The sequence below is a fragment of the Hoplias malabaricus genome, chromosome 3 (genome assembly GCF_029633855.1).
Source record: "Hoplias malabaricus isolate fHopMal1 chromosome 3, fHopMal1.hap1, whole genome shotgun sequence".
Taxonomy (NCBI): Eukaryota; Metazoa; Chordata; class Actinopteri; order Characiformes; family Erythrinidae; genus Hoplias; species Hoplias malabaricus.
Window position 1 is genome coordinate 52,451,993 of NC_089802.1, and position 13,466 is coordinate 52,465,458.

The 13,466-nt window shown below is 38.0% G+C and overlaps 1 protein-coding gene across 1 annotated transcript in view; it reads left to right on the top strand.

The window, feature by feature from the left end:
- The window catches only part of scn8ab (sodium channel, voltage gated, type VIII, alpha subunit b), a 68,714-nt gene that overhangs the window by 44,591 nt on the left and 10,657 nt on the right, over positions 1-13,466 (top strand). Inside the window, exons 18-21 of the mRNA XM_066664136.1 lie at positions 4,440-4,557; positions 4,945-5,099; positions 6,262-6,435; positions 11,610-11,732. Coding sequence (XP_066520233.1) covers positions 4,440-4,557; positions 4,945-5,099; positions 6,262-6,435; positions 11,610-11,732 — 570 coding nt within the window. The remainder of the gene's footprint in view (positions 1-4,439; positions 4,558-4,944; positions 5,100-6,261; positions 6,436-11,609; positions 11,733-13,466) is intronic.

Genomic DNA, 13,466 nt, shown 5'->3' on the forward strand with positions numbered 1-13,466 from the left:
ACAAATTAATCATAATATTCAGCTTTCTTTTTGACACCTGAGCTGAGTTTTTTAAAAACAGTTTTAAAGCTGTAAATGAGACGTAAGGGTTTTTTAAGGCAAGAATTTTGCACAGGAATACTGAAATACCATTGATAAGTTGCTGAATTGATTTCTGTATCAGCTGAAATTATGCTTGTGGAAAAATCTATGTGTACACAATTCTATATGGAATTGAAAAAGGCTTAGTGGTGCTTACTACACAGGACTTATATCTCGGAAAATGCTTTTAGCAAAATTCATATGGAAAAGACTGTCCTGCAGAGGCATTCAAGCATGGTTACTCTTCAAAACACAAGCGTGAACACTTCATCATTGCTTGGCACACATAAAAAAAAACATTGTGATTCCCTGTTTAGGCAGAAATACAGACACGACAGTTTTTAAACTTGTATTGCATATTAAGCGCTGGATAAAATTTATGCTAAAACTGTACAGTATATTTGATATTAATCCTTTTTTCTCATAGTACATGTAGGAATTTATAGTTTTTAGCACAAGAGTGTCCTCATAATTTATTTCCTATGGATCTGAACTGCACAGCATGTCCTTTGAAGATCAGTATAATAACAATGATGTCTCTAAAGCTTCAAATGTGTAAACAAGCCTTTAAACACGTCACTGAATGTTTTATTTTGTTCTGTAAGTGTCCTGGTACATCCTCACACTTCCCTGATGAGTTTCTGTGGGCGTTTGGGTGAATCAAGACTCTTATATCATCCAATAAATGTAAATCATTTGGTCAAATTGTGCAGTCTTAAACCATTTGTGCAGTAGTCCACCAGTGTGTTTATCCAAAGAATATCGCAAACTCAGTTTGCAGCAAACTAATCAGAATACTGTATCCTTCATCATATTGTGGACATATTGTGGGGTACTTGTTTGATCTCAGGCCTTGTTCACTTGCCACATTATAGTTTCTTAATGTAGATTTTAAGGTATTTATATAGCAGTAATGATAGACTGCTTACAGTTGTTTTTCATGGACATTCTTATTCTGATAGGGTCATAATAAGTCTTTTTTTTTTCATAAGATAATCCATATAATTTTGTACAATAACAGACTTTTTTGGTGTTTTCTTTTTTATATTCAATGTTGCTCATTGATATTAATCCATAACTCTTTATGCTGATGGCTTTTATTGTGTTATCATTATAGTTTGCTTCAGTGTTGACCAGAGGATCTTAGTTTTTGTGTCCTGGTTCTTCTCTTAGTGTTTCTTCCACATGTTCTGAGGGAGTTTATTCCCACTGTTACATCAGAATTGCTCACTTGGAATATTTAGTAAAATCAGCTTTTTTGGAAAATTCCTAGTGTTGATGTAGTGAATTAATTATAATGCAAACTATACATTACACAGCTTATGTGATGCCAATAAAAATATGGGTGAATAAGTCACTAGGTGTAGATTAAGGTTGTATGGGTAGATTCATGCTGTGTAGGCTGTATGGCCATAGAGTTTAGCTGGGCTAGGGCTGTGATTTATCGCCTCCCTGTTACTGCTGAGTGCTTATCCACTCAGCCAGAGAATAGATGCAGTCCAGGAGATGATGTAATGTTTTGCTTTATTGGTCAGAATTCTTTTGTGTGTGAAGGTTTGCTCTCTGTTGTGTACTTACTATACATACCGTTTTTACAGTAGCGAAAGAAGAGAGTAACTTGAGTGATAGTTAATATACAATGACTAATATATGGTAAGAATATACATTGTGGACTAACTGATAGATGAGTAAACAAGCAGACAGACATACAAAAGACTTTTAGATGGACACATGGATGTTACCTAAGACTGAAATGGTGACTGAAAGGGTGTCCTTGTATCTTCCTCTAGCGCATTCTCCACATCCCTCTCTTACAGTCGCTTGCTTTCTCTCCTCTTACACAGGGTTTCCTGTCATAGTTTGGGTGTCTGTGTGATGTCTAGGTCACCTTGACCCAGTTTAGAGGGACAGATCGTGTACCGCTGGACTACACGTGCCAAGCACTGAATTAAATCCAATGATGTTTTAGCAGGTACTGTTGTGCAGCCAGTCAGGGCACAGCTGGGTAGATCTGAGGCTTTGATTGGCTGGGCTGGGTCAGCGAGGACTGCAGTGGTGGTGTGTGAGTGTTCTTTGATTCTATTACTGCTTCTGTGTGTGTCTGTGCGTGTGTCTGTCTATGAGTGTGTGTGGGTGCTGACGACAGTGATTTTATAAAACTGCAGCGTCATCCTGGCTTCCTCAGATCAGGGTCGGGCCCTGCCAATGGAGACCCGACTGTGATGGACTTGTCTATGAATGTGTTTTTTGGTTACTGTAAAGTGGTTGGAACTTGGTAGCACTTTTACTGGGTGTGGTTTGTTTGGTTTTTTTTTTTTGGTTCTGGAATGCATGTAATTCTTTGTGTGTGTGTGTGTGTGTGTGTGTGTGTGTGTATCTGTGTGTAACCTTGCTGACATAGCTGAGGTTTGAGTTTGTAGTGGTTTCTCCCCTTAGATTTACCACATCCATGTAATTCCATAATCCATAAAAATGAAGTTACAAACATATTAAGCAGTATACACTGTGTCTCCCTTTTCCAGTAAACCTCTGTGTAGCTTGAACAATTAATTGTTTTTATATGAAAAAAGCAAAATTCCATAACATTTTGAAATGGCAATAATTAGGTAATACACTGCCACATCAATTTGGGGAAAGGGAGCTCCTACCAACCCACACATTGAAATAAAACAAACCAAAGCATTTTTTTGATCTGCCTGATAGCACAATGGAGAAGGAAGAGAACAAAGCCAATGTGCAAGTTATTTGTGCTTCTCTCCTGGGTTCTTGCACTTGAAAATAAACAGAGGTTTGTTCACAACAGTGGCTGAAACCGGATTTTCTGAATAATGTGGTTTTATAGGCAGGGTAAAAATAATACTTTTTGTCTAAAGCATTTCAAAGGCATTTTATTAAGATCCCAGGGAACTGTGGTAGCTTTTGAAAAAAATGGTCATATATCATCTTTATTTAATATTACATTTTATATTTTAAATATATTATATTTTACTATAATGAGAGAATTTGTGGGCAGCACAGTGGCGCAGTCACACAGTTCCAGGGACCTGGAGGTTGTGGGTTCGATTCCCGCTCCAGGTGACTGTCTGTGAGGAGTTGGTGTGTTCTCCCTGTGTCCGTGTGGGTTTCCTCCGGGTGCTCCGGTTTCCTCCAATGGTCCAAAAACACACGTTGGTAGGTGGATTGGTGACTCCAAAGTGTCCGTAGGTGTGAATGTGTGTGTGTGTGTCTGTGTTGCCCTGTGAAGGACTGGCGCCCCCTCCAGGGTGTATTCCCCGCCTTGCGCCCAATGATTCCAGGTAGGCTCTGGACCCACATACATAGTATTCTTTTCCCAATTTGTTATGGATATCCTTGAGAACACCTTTTAGTTTTTTTAATTGCATAATTGGTGTTTTTTTAAATATGGTACCTCAGTCATAAGTAATTTAGGCATTTATTGTATATTGCTAAGAGAATAATATTAATCACACCACCTAAAGGCTGCTGTCAGTTTTAACCTGTGGTGGCTGACCATGAAACACAAGCAACTTGCCACTGCCATAAACTCCACAAACAACATGTAGTAATTCTGTAATTTAATTCATGAAATTTAAACCGGTCTGACTTTATATTTATTTAGAAGCTGATGTGTTAAGTATTTTACTTTGTACTTTTGGATAGTTTCTAGAGATTGGCTTCTAAATTAGCCATTGTATTTAATAAGCTGTTCATAATTTAATCAAATATAACTGTCTCTTTCTTGTTAAAGATGCATTTTAGTGTTGTTTATTTTGTAAGGGTCACTCAGTTTTCTATAAAACTCTTGCAACTTTGGAGGTTTGTGCTGTTTTTTGTAGGTAATGTAGAAGTCTTGCTATTTGAGTGAAATCATTTGAAATGATTTAAGTATTACACAAAACTGATAAGAAATGCAGATATCAATGGCTCATTCATGTGAATTATAATGGATCTTTAATATATAAAATAACCGGCGTATCTGCTATGAGAAAGTTTTTGTAGGAATTGATCGAGGTGGAATTATCATGGTCTGAGGAATATTTACAATGTCAGGACCAGACCTATTCATCACCACTGCCAGAGAAATATAACTTTACTTTTTTATAGAAAATTGTAAAACTTTTCTGGGAGTGGGGATTTTACAAAGACCTTGGTCCAAAATGCCCATGTGGGATAGCTGAAGAAGAAATATTTAAGTGTTTGATCTGGTCTACAAATATAGGGACAAGACCATTCATGGTTAAAACCCCTATCAATATTGTAGTTAAATGGATAGGCCAAAGGTCTAATGTAGTGGACCAGTTCATCTGTGAAAGTGAATGTAAAAGCTCCCAACTCATGCAGACTTTCTGTTCTCTCAGTTGGATGATACCAGCTCTTCTGAGGGCAGCACTATAGACATAAAACCTGATGAAGAAGAGGTGGCTGCTGTGGAGGTTGTGGAGGAATATCTTGATCCAGAGCCATGCTGGACTGATGGTAAGCTACAGCAGGGTCAAGGATAGAATTTGATGTTTTTCATGTACTTGTGTTGTCTGCTTGAGAATCAGAAAATATAACTGGCATCAAAAAATGACCTAAAAGGAAATTTGTATATTTCTGAAACTGAAACTTCCAAACCTCCCAATAACACTGGAAGCTGCAATGGTGACAATGGTGGACACACTAAATACTAAAATTTAAAAATAACGGTAAGGTATATTTTTTTAGTAATTTTATGACAAATGTAAGTTTGCAGGTACTTGGGGTTAATTTTGACTGGAATTTTATAAAGGAAGTGTGGTTTTTTGCATTGTAATTTATATGCAGTTTGTGTAATTATTTTTTTATATGTATTAATTCATTTTAAAATTGTGTGTGCTTCAGCATGTGTGGCGCGATATAAGTGCTGTGATGTGTCCATCACTGAGGGCTGGGGAAAACACTGGTGGTACCTGAGAAAAACCTGCTACCTCATTGTAGAACACAACTGGTTTGAGACACTCATCATCTTTATGATTCTACTCAGTTCTGGGGCTCTGGTGAGACACACACACACACACACACACACACACACACACACACAGCTATACTCAAATGCCAAAACCTCCAAGTTGTTTGATTGACAGTCAAAGAAAAAAGCTGCATGATTACACAGTTTATCAAATATGAATTACTGATAATATGTTCTAGTCAATCAAATAATTTACAGAGACTGCAAAACCACTGGACATGCTTTATGCTGTATGATGTAAGATGTATGGTTGAATAATGCTTGCTGTTGTAGTACACTATACTGGCTCATGTAGCTCAGCAGTCTGTCTTTAGGCTGCAGTATCTTTGGGCTGCTTGAAGGGACTGTAGGTAAACGCTGTTGAAAAAGCCCCACATGCAGAGGATTCTGCAGTATCTCTTGCAGCCACACTTAGGGACTGTGGCCTAACTCAGCATCTTGGTGAAAGATGGAGTTAATGTAAGTGAGGCTGCAGTGCTACTCTCTGGTGTAGCTGCAGGGACTGTAGCCAAATGGCTGATTACAGTCTAGCTCAGCCTCTTTAAAGCAATAAATAAACACATGCCTGCAAACAGACATCTACATACATTCAGGACAAATTAGGAATGCAAGACAAAAGGCATGAGAATGTTAACTGACAAATTTCCTTGTTGTGATATTGTAGTTGTTTGAAAACCTGTAACTATGTTCATTTACCACAGACATTAAATCCACATTAAATATTATGAAATAATGGAGCAACATGGTGGCGCAAGAAATAGTTTTGCTGTCACATAGTCCCTTGTTCCTGGGCTTATCGATTAAATTCCCTTATTATTCCCTGGCACACTGTCTTTGAGGAGTCTGGTGTGTTCTCCATGTGTCTGCATGGGTATTCTTTGGGAGTGCCATTTTCCTCCCACAGTCCAAAAGCATGTTTATATGTGGATTGGATGTGAAAAAGTGTCCATGGGTGTGAGTGACTTCCACACTTGTACACTGTCTGAGGTGTGTTCCTGCCTTGTGCCCAGTGAATATAGCTCTGGACCCACTGAGAGCCTAGACAGGATGAAGAAGTTAAAGAAAATGAATGAATGAATGAATGAAATATAATGTTTTTGCGAGTATTTGGCTATTAGTTTATTCCTATGTTTACCATTGTACTTTGATTTCTGAAAAAAAAAACGAAATGTTCTATTTTATTTTTCAAGGCTTTTGAAGATGTGTACATTGAGCAGAGAAAAACCATCCAGATTATTCTAGAATATGCAGATCGAGTCTTCACCTACATCTTCATCCTTGAGATGTTGCTGAAATGGGTGGCATATGGCTTTGTCAAATACTTCACCAATGCCTGGTGCTGGCTGGACTTCTTCATTGTGGATGTAAGCATCTCTATTTCTTACACTCTTTCCCCCTCATTTTTTTTGGTAATATCTCATGTTCTGTGTCAGCCCATTACTCTCTGTCTTTTTCTCTCTGTAAGCTGATGTCCCACAAGCTGATGAGTACTTACTATGATATATAAACCTGAGTAACAGAGTTTATCACTTCAGTCTTCTAGGTTTTACTTCAGCTGCAAATGCTTTTGCATATTCTATCATTGATTGTGATAATTTTTCAGACGATTTTTAATTATGCGAAATTAATAATATTAATTTGGCACTATATTGACAAAAAAGCGGTAGACAATTGAATGTACTTTAAAAAACTCTCTTATCTTATATTTGATATTTTAATATATTTACTTCATGACTTCATGAAATTTGTTTTGTTAGTGCATTAGCATGCAGGTTCCTCTGCTGCTCAGACGTATATCAATGTGTGAACCTGGAACTTTGGTTATGCATTTTAACTTTATTTATTATGTGATGTTTTACATTTGTGTTTATGTTGTGTGTTATATAATATAAGTTTTTTTCTGTTCTAAGGTGTAAAAATCTATATAACCCTCTGAAGAGTCATTTGAATACAATGTTAAACATGGTTCATTTGAATTGAATGGCATATCTGTCATCACATAGCAGAATGAAGTTATCTTAAGATAATAAAGCCTTTGTGACCAATCTGCATTCACTGATTATTAGCCATCTTAGTATATTAGATTGATCCTGCAATCTTTGAAGTTATAAGTCGGTGTCTGGTATCAGATATGACTGGTATCAGTCATTCTGTCATGACCAAATCTTACAGTTCAGGGTTCTTCATAATTAGTAAACTTTAGATGGGATTTCTTTACATGCAGGTGTGGAGTAATGCATTTTCCACAGTGTCTATATTTTTTAAAACATTGGATTTTTAATTACACTATAAATTAATTAATACATAATTTACCTGTAACTGCTTCATCATATTCAGCATTGCGGTCATCTGAGAGTTGAAAAGTAGCTAGTTGATTTACTCATTTTTCACACACAAATACATCTATATGCAATACATTTTGTAGCTCACGGTTCGAAAAAATGTCCTAACATTTGAATCATAATTAAATTTACCTTAGCTGTCTGAAATAAATAAAGTGTCTTTACCCTGAGAAATAACAGCCAACATTTTCTCCCACTTTACCTGTTGTAAAGTTCACAGTTTGCAATGCACTTTGAGTAGGAAAACACAGATTGGAATTAGGCCTCAGAAAACACAAGTAAATACTAAAGGGTCCTGGGTTTGATCCCTGCCTCCAGTTGCTGTCTGTGATATTGTGTTTTGTGCATGGGTTCCTCTAGTTTCTCCCACACTCCCAAAACTTATTTTGGTAGGGCAGTTGGCCATCTAAAACTGTCCACAGATTTGAGAGACTGAGTGTGTGTGTGTGTGATGCCCTGCCATTTATCAGTGCCCGGTTCAGAGTGTGTACCTACCTTGTACATTTTGCACTGAAAAACATTTGAGGGAAAATGTATTTAACAAAAAAAAAAAGAAAAAAAAAACATTTATGAACATGATTTGTCCAGGAACGTGATATCATTGCAGGCAGCAGACACTTTGAAGTGTGGATAGGTAAAAATTGCAATGTCATCAGTCCATATATGCTATTATGTCAGTCTCTTCCTGTTGAGTTTCAAACAGCGATAGGTGCAGAATGGACATCATGCCAGGATTCATGTTCTGGAAAGGACTGTTTTACTTGTCCTTTGCATATAACAGCTGATATAATTGGCTGTGTCCACTGTTTCTCACAGAGATTCTAGTTAATTATTTCTTGCATTTTAAGCATCCAAAATATGACTAGCTTATTTATAAAGACAACAAAAAGGAAAAATGTGCCAGCACTGTGCAGTATGGTCAAAGAAATTTGGGGAGCCCTATAAAAGCGAGTGTACAATGCCTGTCAAGTGTTTGGTGACACCTATCACCAAAGACAAAAGCATTTTTAATACATGAACAAATTTGTTGTTGAAATATGTATTATAATGCTTTGACTCCAAAGAGACCTAATCAGACACTTGCTAAAAATTCAAACAGTTATGTGAAGACAAAAGATGCAGAAAGTTTGATGGTGCAAAAATTGATTACTGACAGTAATTTGCACAAAAGAAACAATACTGCATGATGATTTTTTCCAAACTATGTGTGAAAATACATGTTGTTAGTTGATTTCCTGTTATTTTATTTGTGTAACAACTGTCTTCTTCGGAATAAACCTACTTAGTACTAAACTTCTGTGAATTTATGGAACTCTAGCACAGAGAACTTGTGTTTATTAAAAACATATTAAATATTCCGTATTCTTTAATTTGGTCAGGTGTATGTGGGAGATATACAGGTGCTGGTCATAAAATTAGAATATCATGAAAAAGTTTTTTGATTTATTTCAGTAATTCCATTCAAAAAGAGAAGCTTGTATATTATGCTCATTCATTACACACATCCATCTGTAACCGCTTATCCAATTTAGGGTCGCGGGGGGTCCAGAGCCTACCTGGAATCATCGGGCGCAAGGCGGGAATACACCCTGGAGGGGACGCCAGTCCTTCACAGGGCAACACAGACACACACACATTCACTCACACCTACGGAAACTTTCGAGTCGCCAATCCACCTGCAACGTGTGTTTTTTTTTTTGGACTGTGGGAGGAAACCGGAGCACCCGGAGGAAACCCACGCGGACACGGGGAGAACACACCAACTCCTCACAGACAGTCACCCGGAGCGGGAATCGAACCCACAACCTCCAGGTCCCTGGAGCTGTGTGACTGCGACACTACCTGCTGCGCCATCGTGCCGCCCTCATATTTTTTTAATTTGATGATTATAACTGACAACTAATGAAAACCCCAAATTCAGTATCTCAGAAAATTTGAATATTACTTAAGACCAATACAAAAAAAGGATTTTTAGAAATGCTGGCCAACTGAAAATTACAAACATGAAAAGTATGAGCATGCACTCAATTATCCTTGGGGCTCCTGTTGCCTGAATTACTGCAGCAATGCAGCGTGGCATGGATTCAATCAGTCTGTAGCACTGCTCAGGTGTTATGAGAGCCTAGGTTGCTCTGATAGTGCCCTTTAGCTCTTCTGCATTGTTGGGTCTGGTGTATTGCATCTTCCTCTTCATAATACCCCATAGATTTTCTATGGGGTTAAGGTCAGTTGAGTTTGCTGGCCAATTAAGAACAGGGATACCATGGTCCTTAAACCAGGTACTGGTAGCTTTGGCACTGTGTGGAGGTGCCAAGTCCTGTTGGAAAATGAAATCTACATCTCCATAAAGTTGTTCAGCAGCAGGAAGCATGAAGTGCTCTAAAACGTCCTGGTAGATGGCTGTGTTGACCTTGGACCTCAGAAAAGGTGGACCCCACAGTGGACCAACACCAGCAGATGACATGGCACCCCAAACCATCACTGACTGTGGAAACTTTACACTGGACCTCAAGCAACATGGATTCTGTGCCTCTCCTGTCTTCCTCCAGACTCTGGGACCTTGATTTCCAATAGAAATGAAAAAACTTTCATCTGAGAACATAACTTTGGAACACTCAGCAGCAGTCCAGTCCTGTTTGGAAGCAAGACGCTTCTGACACTGTCTCTTGTTTAAGAGTGGCTTGACACAAGGAATGCGACAGCTGAAACCCATGTCTTGCATACGTCTGTGTGGTGGTTCTTAAAGCAGTCCAGTCTTTGTGAATCTCCCCCACATTTTTAAATGGGTTTTGTTTCACAATACTCTTACAGGTTATCCCTGTTGCTTGTACACTTTTTTTCTGCCACATCTTTTCCTTCCCTTCGCCTCTCTATTAATGTGCTTGGACACAGAGCTCTGTGAACAGTCAGCCTCTTTAGCAATGACCTTTTGTGTCTTGCCCTGCTTGTGTAAGGTGTCAATGGTCTTTTTTTGGACAACTGTCAAATCAGCAGTCTTCCCCATGGTTGTGTAGCCTACAGAACTAGACTGAGAGACCATTTAAAGGTATTTGCAGGTGTTTTGAGTTAATTAACTGATTAGAGTGTGGCACCAGGTGTCTTCAATATTGAACCTTTTCACAACATTCAAATTTTTCCATTAGTTGTCAGTTATAAGCATCAAATTAAAATAAATAAACACTTGAAATATATCAGTCTGTGTGTAATGAATGAGTATAATATACAAGTTTCACTTTTTGAATTGAATTACTGAAATTAATAAACTTATTCATGATATTCTAATTTTATGACCAGCACCTGTAGGATACACAGCAATACACTGTGCTTTTCAGTGCACATATGAGATTTAAAATTGCAAAAACTTGCTTTCTGTTCATGCCTTGACTAAGCGATGGTTTACCTTTGTGAAAGCTGTATACAGATTCATGTGGCTTGTATCTCTGACAGGTGACTGTAACCTTGTCTTTCTTTAGCGCTGATGGATCCAGAGGCACTGAGGGGCCTGTGAGGGCCAGGGAGTGAGGGGCCAGGGTAAGGTCACTGTTAGGACTGTCTCTCTCTGACAGGAGCTCCTCTCTCTCTCTGCCTCCTTGCTCTCCCAAAACCGCCCTCCCACCCTAACGACTCTCTACTAGTCTTGTGTGTACTGTATACGGTGCGTGTTTGTATGTATCGTGTGTATTTCGTCTGTTCGGAGTACAGTGGATGTGCTTGTAAAGTTTGTGCACACCTCTTTGCCTCTTCTCTTTAAAGTTTCCCTCCTCCTCCTTCTTATTGTCTGGTCTTTCTTTCTCTCCCAGTATCTCAACCACACGTTTCCTTCCAGGTTTGCTGTTAAGCCGCTTTCCAAGCTTCGTCTGCCTGCAATAACAAAACAGATCACACACCAAGAATTAAAAAAAAAAAGTTGTTAAAAAAACAAAGGAAAAAGCCTGGGGGCATCCACCATCCCTGTAACACTTCTGACTGGATAACCCCACGTTTTACCTTGTTGTCTCTCTCTTTTGTTTGTTTTCATACACATACATACATACATAAACACACTCTTATCTATGTATTAATATATCTGTTATGTCTCTCACTCTCCAGCTGAATATCAACATAGGGTCTCTCTCTCTCTCTCTCTCACTGACATCCTCTTTGACTCTAACACTTTGGCCCACTCTCTCTTTCTTTTCCTCCCTTTCTCTGTGTAGGTGTCTATAGTCAGCCTTATAGCTAATGCGCTGGGGTACTCAGACTTGGGCCCCATTAAGTCCTTGAGGACTTTAAGAGCCCTCAGGCCCCTGAGAGCTTTGTCCCGGTTTGAGGGCATGAGGGTAAGATCCAAAGCTACCCAGTGCATGCCCGTCACTCTGTGACAACACTTCCGCATGCAAAGAACCATCATTACGCAAAACGTATTACACATAGTCAGAATAAAGGGCCAGTAAATGTAGGGGACCTGTATAATACACCATCGTGGCTGAGATGCACTTCAAATGCATGTATTTTGAAAACATTCGCATGAAAATTTCTAAACATTGCGTCATGATAGTTCCTATTGATGGATTTGCTAGATTTGTATACAGCACATTGCTTTGATAGTTTTAGTTAAAAATTAATTATTAGATAATATTAGATAGATATCATTTTTGTTCCAATTTTGGTTACTATCTGCCTTATCACAAGTGGATAGCAGTAGATGCATTTTTTTTTTATTATAGTTGGGCAGAGAAAACCTGCTCAAGACCTGTGAGGTGTCAAGCATCCTGTTGTCTCAGTCGTCAACTGCACTAATAGTTTCTCCTCCCACCTCTGACTTCAACACCCATACCCTGTCCAGCCCTAATATACTCCACTCACACGAACACAAATTCACCCACCCTACAACCAAAGAACCATCTCGGTTCAGACATTTTAAAATGGAGGCAAACCCTAGCTTACATTTTAGCATTATTTAATGCATCATTTGTAAAATATTTGTGAGAATGCTGAGGCTGACCTAAAATTTGGGATTATGATTTTTAACAAAGGAGTAGCATGGAAAGGATACAGACATGAGAATTGCCTTTTTAACATAAATATAATTTGTTACCCATGTAAAATAAAGCCTTGTGTATCAAACAACATATACAAATATAATTTATTTAAAGAGTACTGAATGACTCTTTTGATAAATTGGTGTTTCTAAATGTAATTAATGTTATTGTTAAAAGTGTAGGCCTTTTGATTGAATCTCTACTAAAGCTGCTGAAAAATTATTACATTATTTAATTAACCTCACTCTTGTAACTTAGGTATGTCATGTAATTTGCATGCTTTTCTCAATTCACTCTCTCTCTCTCTCTCACACACACACACACACACACACACACACACAAACACACCACACAAACACACATACACACACACACACACACAAAACCAAGCTCCCCTCTACACTGTGCATTATATTAGCTGAGGTTTGTAAAAGCCCATCCTAACATTTAGAGAAAAAATTTAGCTGAAATATAGGATCCTGGAATGTATATAATGGTGTTAGTTTGGTTGGCCTTAACATTTAGAAATATGAACATTAAATATAAACATAGATATAATGGTATAATGTCTTTAAAAAGTTTGCACCAGTCAAATGATCATTTTAGCCCACTTCAGCATTTTAGCTGCCATACCATATCTGACTAGAATACAACATTAATATTTGCACATTCTTGTTTGATAAGTGTATGGTGTCTTAATGCAACATAATGAAACACTCAGACAGTTTGACTGATCAGTAAAAATGTCTTAATCCCAGCTCTCAAATTGAAACATCAGTTAAGGTTGACACCAGAGTTTAGAATGTACACAAGTCTGACAAAATATGCATTCTCTGGGCTAAAATGTACATTAAGTCTCAAAAGGTAGCCTTAGTTTATATGATTGCTCTTGTTATTAAAGCAAAGAGACACATAACCAAATATTAGAATGTGAATAATGTGTCTAATTTAATTTTGTTTGTTGAATTTATCATAATCAATTCCTGTTAAAGCCTAACTTGGCTAACTGCTTAAACTGGGTGGGTAGGTTTG